Genomic DNA, 11,471 nt, shown 5'->3' with positions numbered 1-11,471 from the left:
TATAAATCCAAAATTCTTCTTCTTCTCTATATGTATGTGCGTGCGTGTGTGTGCGTGTGTGTGTGTGTGTGTATATATATATATATATATGTATGTATGTATGTATGTATGTATGTATGTATATATATATATATATATATATATATATATATATATATATGTATATATGTATATATATATACAAGTGTGTATATGTGTATGTGCATACATGCATGTAGATATGTGTGCGTGTATTTATGCATATATACGGGTGTGTGTATATATATATATATGCATGCATTTATGTGTGTATATGTATGTGTGTACATGAACAAATACAAATACACACACACTCGATTCTTGGCCAGTGTCTTGTGTGGGGAGAGGAGGGGAAAGGAGTCTGTAAGCTGCCCTGGGACTCCTTACAGGAGAGAAAAGCGGGGTATAAATCCAAACTTCCCCTCCTCTTCTTCAGCTCGCCCTGGCTTCGGTTTATGCCGACCCTGATGCGCTTCTGATGGGGGGCGGGGGGGGGGCGGGAGAAGGGACCCTCCAACCGCGACCCGCAGCTGTTGGGGGACGGGGCGGCGGCGATCCTAACCGGGTCTACTCGGAAGCAAGACCCTTAGTTCCCCCCAGCACGGCCTCTTCCTTCGCGGCCCGGGCGCGCTCGACACGCAGGGGGAGGCCAAGCAGCCCTGCCCTGCGGAGCGTCGCCTGCTGCTGCCCCCGAGGAAGCCGTTCCCCCGCCTCGCCGCCGCCGCCTCCTCCCCCGGCAGCGCTGAGGAAAGCCGGGCCGAGCCACGGGGAAGGCGGACGGGGAGGCCGGCCGAGCAGCAGCAGGAGGAGGCCCGACGACGGCGCCCGGGGGAGGGGAAGCCGCTCCCTTCGGCCGGGTGAGTCAGGCCGCGCGGCCACTGAGGGCCTCCCCCCCGCCCCCCCTTCCCGGGAGCGGCGGCGGAAAATGGCGGCAGCGGCGAGGAGAAGCGGGAGGGAAGCCACACAAAGGGGCCCGCCGGGGCGGAGGGAGGCGGGAGCCCGGCCCCTGCGCGCTGCGGCCTCTCCTCGGCGGCTCCCCATAGACGTGCCCCATAGAAACCGCAACGAGGGTGTGTCTCTCTCTCTCTCTCTCTCTCTGCGTGTCAATGTATTCGGGTACGGTGCGCGCATTGCAGTGGGGCTGTCGGCGCGACTGCGCTCTGCGAACGCTCAGAGGTTAAGCCGAAGCTGCCTGCCTGGGTGGGAAGGGCCGAGGTTGCAGATGAAGGCTGTGCCGCTGGTCTGCGGTGGGATCCGGCTGCAGCGGACCAGAGGAGCTGCTGTCTGGGATAGCTCAGCCGCCCTAGATGGATGGATGAGTGCCGGGATGGATGGGTAGATGATGGGCGGAGGTAGGTAGGTAGGTAGGTAGTAGGTAGGTAAGTGGAAGTAGATAGATGGATAGATGGGTGGGTGGAGGTAGGTAGAGGGTGGATGGATAGATAGATAGATAGATAGATAGATAGATAGATAGATAGATAGATAGATAGATAGATAGATAGATAGATAGATAGATGGGCAGAGGGTGGGTGGAAGTAGGCAGGTAGATAGAGGGTGGGTGGGTGGAGATAGATAGATGGATAGATGGGTGGGTGGAGGTAGGTAGGTAGGTAGGTAGGTAGGTAGGTAGGTAGGTAGGTAGGTAGGTAGGTAGGTAGACAGTGTGTGGGTGGAAATAGATAGTTGGATAGATGGGTGGGTAGAGTTAGGTAGGTAGAGGGTGGATGGATGGATAGATAGATATATGGACAGAGGGTGGTTGGAGGCAGGCAGGTAGGTAGATGGTGTGTGGGTGGAGATAGATAGATGGATAGATGGGTGGGTGGGTAGAGGTAGAGGTAGGTAGGTAGGTAGAGGGTGGATAGGTGGATAGATAGATGGACAGAGGGTGGTTGGAGGTAGGCAGGTAGGTAGAGGGTGGATAGGTGGATAGATAGATGGACAGAGGGTGGTTGGAGGTAGGCAGGTAGGTAGAGGGTGGATAGGTGGATAGATAGATGGACAGAGGGTGGTTGGAGGTAGGCAGGTAGGTAGAGGGTGGATAGGTGGATAGATAGATGGACAGAGGGTGGTTGGAGGTAGGTAGGTAGGTAGAGGGTGGACGGACGGACGGACAGACAGACAGATAGACAGACAGACAGGGGGTGGTTGGAGATAGGCAGGTAGGTAGAGGGTGGGTGGAGATACATAGAGGTTGGAGGGATGGATGGATGGTGAATGGAGGGGTAGGTAGGTATGTAGAGGTGAATGGAGGGGTAGGTAGGTATGTAGAGGAAACCACCAAGGTAGACCAGGGTTGTTATGCAGAGGAAGGCAATGGCAAACCACCTCTGAATGTCTCTTGCCTTGAAAACCCTACAAGGTAGCCTTGACAACAAGTACACATACACACACAGTGCATACTTTTGTTTCTGTTTGTTTCTGCAGTTGCTGAGTGACAATTGGCCAATTCTTTGTTTATTATTCGTCTCTTTTTAGGCTGTTGGGATGTTAAACAGAGATTCTGAGCAGACTCCAGCCCCTGTGAGTTATTGCAGCTTTTGGCCTTTGGGGTTAAATCAGGTACTTTGGTTGTTTCTAAGCAGTTGTGCTCTATTTGGTGGAGCCTCCATGACTAGAGGTAGTCATTCTAGTGCCAGGCTTTTTACAGAGGATGCTCGCCATGGTGAACAGTCACTAAGGAGGGCAAAGCAATAAATGCCTGTTGCGTATAACTTAACAGGCATATAGTTATCTCTTAATACCTGCTGCAGTTGTGCATTCTTGTGTTAGTGATGACAGTGGGTGGAGCCAAGTGCCTTGAATAAATGTGGCCACATCTGGTCGCCGCATCTCAAAAAGGATATTGAAGAGATAGAAAAAGTGCAGAGAAGGGCAACGAGAATGATTGAAGGATTGGAGCACCTTCCTTACGAGGAGAGGCTGCAGCGTTTGGGACTCTTTAGTTTGGAGACGAGACGTCTGAGGGGGGATATGATTGAAGTCTATAAAATTATGCATGGGGTAGAAAATGTTGACAGAGAGAATTTTTTCTCTCTTTCTCACAATACTAGAACCAGGGGGCATTCATTGAAAATGTGCTGGGAAGGGAATTAGGACTACATAAAGGAAACGTTTCTTCACGCATAGCGTGTGATTGGTGTTTGGGAAGAAATATGCTGCCACAGGAGGTGGTGATGGCCACTAACCTGGATAGCTTTAAAAAGGGCTTGGAGCAGATTTATGGAGGAGAAGTCGATCTATGGCTACCAATCTTGATCTCCTTGATCTCAGAATTTTGCACAAATGCCTTAGCAGACCAGGTGCTCAGGAGCAGCAGCAGCAGAAGGCCATTGCTTTCACATCCTGCATGTGAGCTCCCAAAGGCACCTGGTGGGCCACTGCGAGTAGCAGAGTGCTGGACTAGATGGACTCTGGTCTGATCCAGCAGGCTAGTTCTTATGTTCTTATGTGGCGGGTTTCTCAGGGCTGATTTATTGTCTCGGATCAGTAGTTCTTAGACTTTATTCCGTTGTTAGTCCATGAAATATTCAGTACTATGTACAAAGTCCTGGGCCCTGTATATCTGAAGGAACACCTCCTCCCATATAGACCTGCCCAGGTGTTGAGGTGAGCGGAGTGGGGGGGGGGGTGGTTCTGGTGGCTCCATCACCTTCTGAGAGTCATGGGGTGAGGGCTCCCCAGAGGGCCTTCTCTGTGGTGGCCCTGGTGTTCTGGAACACCATCAGACTGGAAGTCTGCCAGGTGCAGATTCCCTCGCGTGTACCAGCCTCAGCCCAAATTCTGAAATTTGTTGGGGTTGGCTCTACGGGATTGTTATGTATTTTTAGGAGGGTGGGTTAGGGGAAGGAGCGAGGATAGTTTATGAAGGAGATTTTAGGATGGTTTTACTGGTGTGGTGGCTAAGAGCAGGTGGATTCTACTCTGGAGAACTGGGTTTGATTCCCCACTCCTCCACCTGAGTGGCAGAGGCTTATCTGGTGAACCAGATGTGTTTCTGCGCTCCTACATTCCTGCTGGGTGACCTTGGGCCAGTCACAGTTCTTTGGAACTCTCTCAGCCCCACCTACCTCCCAAGGTGTCTGTTGTGGGGAGAGGAAGGGAACTTGGAGGTATTCAGCACTTGGGACAGCTGTGCCCACATCATTTTGGTCCAGAAATGCAGTAGTATTATTGAATGTCCCTACACAGGTTACGAGGCAGCTTGATTTATATACAGTATTTGTGATAGGAGGATACAAGATCTCGGGGATATTTCCAATATGGCCCCTGTGCCTTATTACCATCCTTCTTCTCCTTAATTGATTGTTATTTGCATTGTATTGCTTTTTGAAAGGCTTAGGTTTAGAAGACCTGAAATGCTACCTTCAGAGCTGGGAGAATAAAACATCTGGACCAGACCGAGACCGATCAAGTCCAACCGTCTGTTCACGCAGTGGCCAATCATGTGCTTCCGGGAAACCCACAAGCAAGCAAACCGCAGCAGCGTTATCATGTTCTGCAGCAGCTAATGTAGCAGTCTGATACTGGAGAGGATAGGTATGCATTTTGACTAGTTGACCTGGGTAGCCCTGCCTCCACGAGCATGTCCACTCCCCAGCCAGGGTGGTGTACTGAATTCTAATCTGGTGAATTCTAATCTGGAGAACCGGGTTTGAGTCCTCACTCCTCCACCTGAGTGACAGAGGCTTATCTGGTGAACCAGATGTGTTTCCGCGCTCCTACATTCCTGCTGGGTGACCTTGGTCTACTCACAGTTCTTCGGAGCTCTCTCAGCCCCACCTACCTCACAGGGTGTCTGTTGTGGGGAGAGGAAGGGAAAGACGCTTATGAGCCACCTTGGGTCTCCTTACAGGAGAGAAAGGTGGGATATGAATCTAAACTCTTCTTCTGCTTCTGCTTCTTCTTCCTTCTTCTTCTTCCTTCTCCTTCTCCTTCTCCTCCTTCTCCTTCTCCTTCTCCTTCTCCTTCTCCTCCTTCTCCTTCTCCTCCTCCTCCTCCTCCTCCTCCTTCTCCTCCTCCTCCTCCTCCTCCTTCTCCTTCTCCTTCTCCTTCTCCTTCTCCTCCTCCTCCTCCTCCTCCTCTTCCTTCTTCTTCTTCTTCTTCTTCTTCTTCTTCTTCTTCTTCTTCTTCTTCTTCTTCTTCTTCTTCTTCTTCTTCTTCTTCTTCTTCTTCTTCTTCTTCTTCTTCTTCTTCTTCTTCTTCTTCAAGCCCTCCCAGTTGTCACCACATCCTGGGGAAGGGAGCTCTACAATTTAACTTTGTGGAAATGCTTCCTTTTGTCAAGTTTTGAATTTCTCACCCTTTGACTTCAGCAGGTGAGCCTGCGGTCTAGAGTGAGGGAGGGAGAAAAGCTTTTCCATGTCCGCTTTTTCCACAACATGCATAATTGTATAGACCTATCTCATGTCTCCTCTTCCCCCCCCTTTTTTTTTCTAAGCTAAATGGCGATAAGGGTTTTAACTGCTCCTTGTTAGGCGTGCGCGCAGTCTTTTTGTATTCCGTAAGTTTTGGGTTTTAAAGGTCCCGAAATTTTTGGTAAAGCTGATAACCGGCGGCTTTATTTGACTTTTTACTGAACGCTTTTGGGTTTCCGAAATCTGAACATGAATATTACCCAAAAAGAGACTGGCCCCCCCTCACCTGTTTCCCAAAGCTACCTGGACCTGGGAAGCAGCAGCGGAGAGCACAGACTGGAGCCCAGTATTCAGTTGAAGCTCTTGTCCACACCCACCTCCTGCTGAAAAAGGTCAAATCGTGATCTACCACATAGCCTTGGTTTTGTTATCGGTAAATTAAAAACCCAAAAGAGATGACATCCGCTTCTGATGGGGGAAAAAACCTCATACCTTTTTCGTTTTTTAAAGGTGATTTGGTAAAATTCCTACTCCTCCTGGGACAGCTGCTGAAGCCTCCTGATCATTTTGGTTCCTCTCTTCTGCACTTCGTCAAGCTCTATAACAGTGATGGCGAACCTATGGCACGGGTGCCAGAGGTGGCACTCGGAGCCCTCTCTGTGGGCACGCGCACACAGAGTTCATCATGGGGGGGGGGGGGGGCGGAAAATCACACACACACCCCACACACACATCTAGGCTGGCCTGGGCCACTGAGCACAACGTGCATGCACTGCGTTGAGCAGGGAGGACTCAGCTGGCAGGCTTGGAGCCTGTGCTCCAGGTGGCTGCTGCCCGAAGCGGGGGCGGGGCGCAGAGGAGGCAGAGATGCTAGAGAGGCACAGAGCGGTGCGCACGGGACTTGCTGGAGGCTACAGCAGTCTGGCCCCTGCTCGAGCGGGTGGGGCAGAGGAAGAGGGAGGCAACTGGTTTTTTCTAAACTAAAACCTCAGCATTCAGGTTAAATTGCTGGGTTGGCACTTTGCAATAAATAAGTGGGGTTTGGGTTGTAATTTGGGCACTCGGTCTCAAAAAGGTTCGCCATCACTGCTCTATAATGTCATTTTTTAGGTGTGGTGACCAGAACTATATACAGTATTCTGGGCGGGGTGTAGTGGTTAAGAGCAGGTGGACTCTAATCTGGAGAACCAGATTCCCCTCTCTTCCACATGAGCAGTGGACTCTTATCTGGTGAACTGGATTTGTTTCCCTGTTGGGTGACCTTGGGCTAGCCACAGTTCTCTCTGAACTCTCTGAGGCCCATCTACCTCGCAAGGTTGTTGTGGGGAGAGGAAGGGAAGGAGTTCGTAAGGCACCTTGAGACTCCTTACGGTTGAGAAAAACAGGGAATAAATCCAAAACTCCTCTTCTTAGACATAGGCTCATTCCGCACATGCAGAATAATACACTTTCAAACTGCTTGCAGTGTTCTTTGAAGCTGTGCGGAATGGCAAAATCCACTTGCAAACAGTTGTGAAAGTGGTTTGAAAACGCATTATTTTGCGTGTGCGGAAGGGGCCATAGATTTTTGTAAGAGCATTATGATAGCATCAGTTTTAGTCTCAGTTCCTTGACTAATTGTGGCCAATGCAGAACTTGCCTTTTTCACAGCAGCCGCACACTGGGTTGACATTTTAATTGAGCTGTCCACTACCACACCAAGATCCCTCTCTTGGGCCCCTTCCGCACATGCAAAATAATGTGTTTTCAAACCACTTTCACAACTGTTTGCAAGTGGATTTTGCTATTCCGCACAGCTTCAAGGAGTACTGAAAGCAGTTTGAAAGTGCATTATTCTGCATGTGCGGAATGAGTCTTGGTCTGTTTAATGAGCAGTCATTTCCACAGCTTCATATGTTGAAGATGGACTGAAGCTTAGAATGGGGTAGGGTTTCATTCTGTTTAAGCTAGAATGTTTTAACATGGCTGCCCAAGCATTGAGGTCACAGGGGAGGCACTCCTGGCGTTACCTCAGTCAGGGCGGGGGAGCAGGGGCACATAGGAGGGTTGTCTCTGCAATTGCCCTCAGGCTCTGGAATGGTATCTCCTCACAGGTGCAGCAGGCGCCTATCCTTTATGGGCTTAGGCCGGTGGTGGCGAACTTTTGGCACTCCAGATGTTATGGACCACAATTCCCATCAGCCCCTTCCAGCATGGCCAATTGGCATCTGGAGTGCCAAAGGTTCGCCACCACAGGCTTAGGCGCAAGGCAAAGGCCCCTTCCGCACATGCAGAATAATGCACTTTCAAACCCCTTTCACAACTGTTGAAAAGTGGATTTTGCTATTCTGCGCTGTAAAAATCCAGCTGCAACGTGCATTGAAAGTGGATTGAAAATGCATTATTCTGCATGTGCGGAAGAGGCCGAAGACTCTTCACCCAGGCATTTGGCTAGCCTCCCAGGAAGTCCCTCTATAAATGCTGGTCTGGGGGGGATAGGGGAGTGGGAGGGGGTGTTTAACTTTTATGCTGTTTTTATTGTTTTGTTTTAATGGTTAGTTTATTTATGAGGTTTTTATTGTTTTGTTTTATTGTAGAGACTTTGGTATGAGGTGGGGTATAAACATATCAATACATAAATAATCATTGATTAAAAATAGCATGCTATTTTGTTTTATGGTAGAGACTTTGGTATGAGGTGGGGTATAAACATATCAATAAATAAATAAACATTGATTAACAATAGCATGCTATTTTGTTTTATTGTAGAGACTTTGGTATGAGGTGGGGTATAAACATATCAATAAATAAACATTGATCAAAAATAGCATTCTATTTTGTTTTATTGTAGAGACTTTGGTATGAGGTGGGGTATAAACATATCAATAAATAAATAAATATTGATTAACAATAGCATGCTATTTTATTTTATCGTAGAGACTTTGGCATGAGGTGGGGTATAAACATATCAATAAATCAATAAGCATTGATTAACAATAGCATGCTATTTTGTTTTATTGTAGAGACTTTGGTATGAGGTGGGGTATAAACATAAATAAATAAATAAACCAACCAGCCAACCAACAAACATTGATTCAAAATAGCGGGCTACCCTAATGTCCGTTCTCCACTTCTCTCGCTTTCATTACAGAGAGGATGAGATCCGTCCAAAATTTGGGCAGATAAGAATGGGCCCTGATGTGCCTCTGCTGGATTACCACAAGCGCGACTTCCTCTTGAGGCGTTTTGCACAGACGGCTTTGGGCGGCCCTCGGCTGAGGCTGGGACAGAGTGCGCCTCCCTATGTCTATGTCAACCAGGTTATTCTGTTCTTGACGCCATGGGCGCTGGGTGGAGCGGGAACTCTTCTGTATCAGCTTGATGTTCTACAAGACTATTATGCAGCCGCACTTTCCGGAGCGCTCATGCTAGCCGCGGCCACCGTTGTCCAGGCGACAGCTTTGGGCGTGAGACGGAGGAGGGCATCCGTGCAGAGGGTGCAGATGCACAATAACCTAACGGACGAAGATGTGTGGGAATTTTCTAGCTGCGCAGGATCAGAAACGGTGAAGTTTCTTATTCCGGGCAAGAAATATGTCGCCAACGTCGTCGGGCACTCGGTTCTTGCTGGGGTGCTGTGTGCCTTGGGGACTTGGTACTTGCTACCAAACAGACTCACTTCACTTTACGGTGGTAACGTTGCCGCTTCTGCAACGGTCTTTGTGTTTGGGTGGCTGACGGTCTGCATAGGGGAATACGCCTTGGTCATCAACACTCCTCCAGAGACTGCTGCTTTCCAAGTATTGGACCGTTACGAAATCACAGCTTTGATGAGATCTTTTTACATTTTGGTCTTCGTTGCGGTGGATCTTGCTGAGAGGTAAAATGGGTGCATGTCTTTTTTTTTCTATACTATCGAAGGCTTTCATGGCCGGAATCAACTGACTGTTGTGATTTTTCTGGGCTGTGTAGCCATGGGTTGGTAGTTTTCGCTTGTAACGTTTCACCCACATTCACGGCTGGCATCTTCAAAGGCATGTCAGGTATGTAGGTGTCTCTCTCTTTAAAAAAAAATTTGGAGGCATTTTTTATTTGTACTTCAAAGTCAAAGTCCAAAACATCCCCCAAAACAGACATTCACCAAATTATGAAGTACTTATTTCATTTAGACTTCCCATGTCTTTTATTCCTAAATTTCATGTTGTGACCCACCCTGAGCCCCGCAGGGATAGGGCAGGATGAAAATCAAATAAACTAAACTAATATTAAACCCTACGCTTGGCCATTAAGCATCAAAATGAAATTAAATATGTAGCATCGTTATTGATATACTCACTTTTCTCTATTGGATCTTAATTTAACAACCTTCAAAATCGCTAGTCATCAATTTGTTCTTTTCTGTTTTATCTTGATATCTATCAAGGGTTTCCGACTGTCCATATGGTGAAATATGTTTCTTGAAAGATGCCAGCCATAGATTCTGGCAAAACGTTAGGAGCAAAAACAGCTAGGCTTTGGCTACACAGCCCAGGAAACCCGCAACGCACAGTCTTGTTTTTCTTTTTGCTGTCAACAAGTCACAGCCGACTTTTGGAGACCCTAGAATCATAGAGTTCAAGGCAAGAGATATTCAGAGGTGGTTTGCCCTCACCTGTCTCCAAGTTGCCTATACTTTGGGTCCATGTTACACTACAGCACTTCAAATTATACTTGTATTTCTTTTAAAAATTGTTTTATTATACTTACATTTTATGTACTCTGGAGGTGATGATGGCCCCTAACCTGGATAGCTTTAAAAAGGGCTTGGACAGATTTATGGAGGAGAAGTCGATCTATGGCTACCAATCTTGATCCTCCTTGATCTCAGATTGCAAATGCCTTAACAGTCCAGGTGCTCGGGGGCCAACAGTTTCGCAGAAGGCCATTGCTTTCACCTCCTGCATGTGAGCTCCCAAAGGCACCTGGTGGGCCACTGCGAGTAGCAGAGTGCTGGACTAGATGGACTCTGGTCTGATCCAGCAGGCTAGTTCTTATGTTCTTATGTTCTTAAATACATTTTACTACAGTTTCGTATTTCCCAGTAGGTCGAATGGGCCATAAACAACTACCCTTCATAATATTGCCTATCTAATTCAGCCCGTTGAATTATGAATAATCATCCATTGAGCGATTTAACATTCGATTAGTCAGTGAAACAAGCTGACAGGAAGTAACGATGGGACACAGTAAAACGATTCCCATTCTTCTCACCTCATTCATCATTATCTATGACAATATATTTCATTAACAAAATCAGAAAGCAATGCAATGTAACTTACGCCCCTTCCGCACACGCAAAATAATGCGTTTTCAAACCACTTTCACAATTGTTGCAAGTGGATTTTGCTATTCCGCACACCTTCAAAGAGCACTGAAAGCAGTTTGAAAGTGCATTATTCTGCATGTGCGGAAGGAGCCTTAGTATAGAAGCGAATTATTAGCAATGAAAGCAATGTCCTATAGATAGATGTCAGACCCACTGACTGTTCTCTGTCTGTTGTAGTGTTAATTAAATTTCTTTTTAACTCAAAATCTTTGTAAAGAAAATCAGAATTGTCCCCAAGGGGACTGTGAAACGTCGTGGTGCGGCGAAGAGATGTGCGAACATCGAGAACCCTTCCTTTGGTCACAGAAATGATACCTGTGTCCGTTTCCATCCAGGTTCATGGCTGACGTACCTGACTTGAAGCTGGCAAACCAGATTTTGCATGTTGTGTTTTTGGCCTTGCCTCTCCTGTGGGCGCTGGGGGTTCTGCCACCTCTGGACGCGTTTTTCCTCTGGGGAATGGAGCAGATGTTGGAGATTGGTCTTGGAGGCTCACCCATGTCCAGTGACATCAGGTAACTTCTTATAGCTTTGGGGTGGGGTGGGTTACCTGGGTTGTAGCCTTTGAGCTACATGCAGGTCTGCCTTTTGTTTTGATTTGTGTTCTGGAGCCCTTCGTAAAGACATGAAAAGATCAGATCATTGGTCTGTTTGCTCCAGCATCAAGGCTTCAAAAGTAGCCAGTTGGCTCCTCAGGAGCAGCAGTGGCGTAGGAGGATAAGAGCTCGTGGATCTAATCTGGAGGTACCGGG

At 47.8% G+C, this 11,471-nt stretch overlaps 1 protein-coding gene across 9 annotated transcripts in view; it reads left to right on the top strand.

Annotated features, from left to right (window-relative positions):
- Positions 1-552: 552 nt before the first annotated feature.
- The window catches only part of PCNX4 (pecanex 4), a 50,347-nt gene continuing 39,428 nt past the window's right edge, over positions 553-11,471 (top strand). For 2 of the 9 annotated variants that reach the window (XM_048485856.1, XM_048485848.1), the window contains exons 1-5: positions 907-1,088; positions 2,497-2,541; positions 4,355-4,557; positions 8,506-9,234; positions 11,055-11,234. In XM_048485856.1, the coding sequence (XP_048341813.1) occupies positions 8,543-9,234; positions 11,055-11,234 (872 nt within the window). In that variant the 5' untranslated portion in view covers positions 907-1,088; positions 2,497-2,541; positions 4,355-4,557; positions 8,506-8,542. Of the gene's footprint in view, positions 876-906; positions 1,089-2,496; positions 2,581-4,354; positions 4,558-8,505; positions 9,235-11,054; positions 11,235-11,471 lie in introns of those variants that run through there. The other 7 variants (XM_048485855.1, XM_048485850.1, XM_048485851.1 and 4 more) reach the window with 7 other exon arrangements.

The sequence above is a fragment of the Sphaerodactylus townsendi genome, linkage group LG02 (assembly GCF_021028975.2).
Source record: "Sphaerodactylus townsendi isolate TG3544 linkage group LG02, MPM_Stown_v2.3, whole genome shotgun sequence".
NCBI lineage: Eukaryota > Metazoa > Chordata > Lepidosauria > Squamata > Sphaerodactylidae > Sphaerodactylus > Sphaerodactylus townsendi.
The sequence above is the reverse complement of the archived record's forward strand: the minus strand, read 5'-3'. Positions and strand labels throughout refer to the sequence as shown.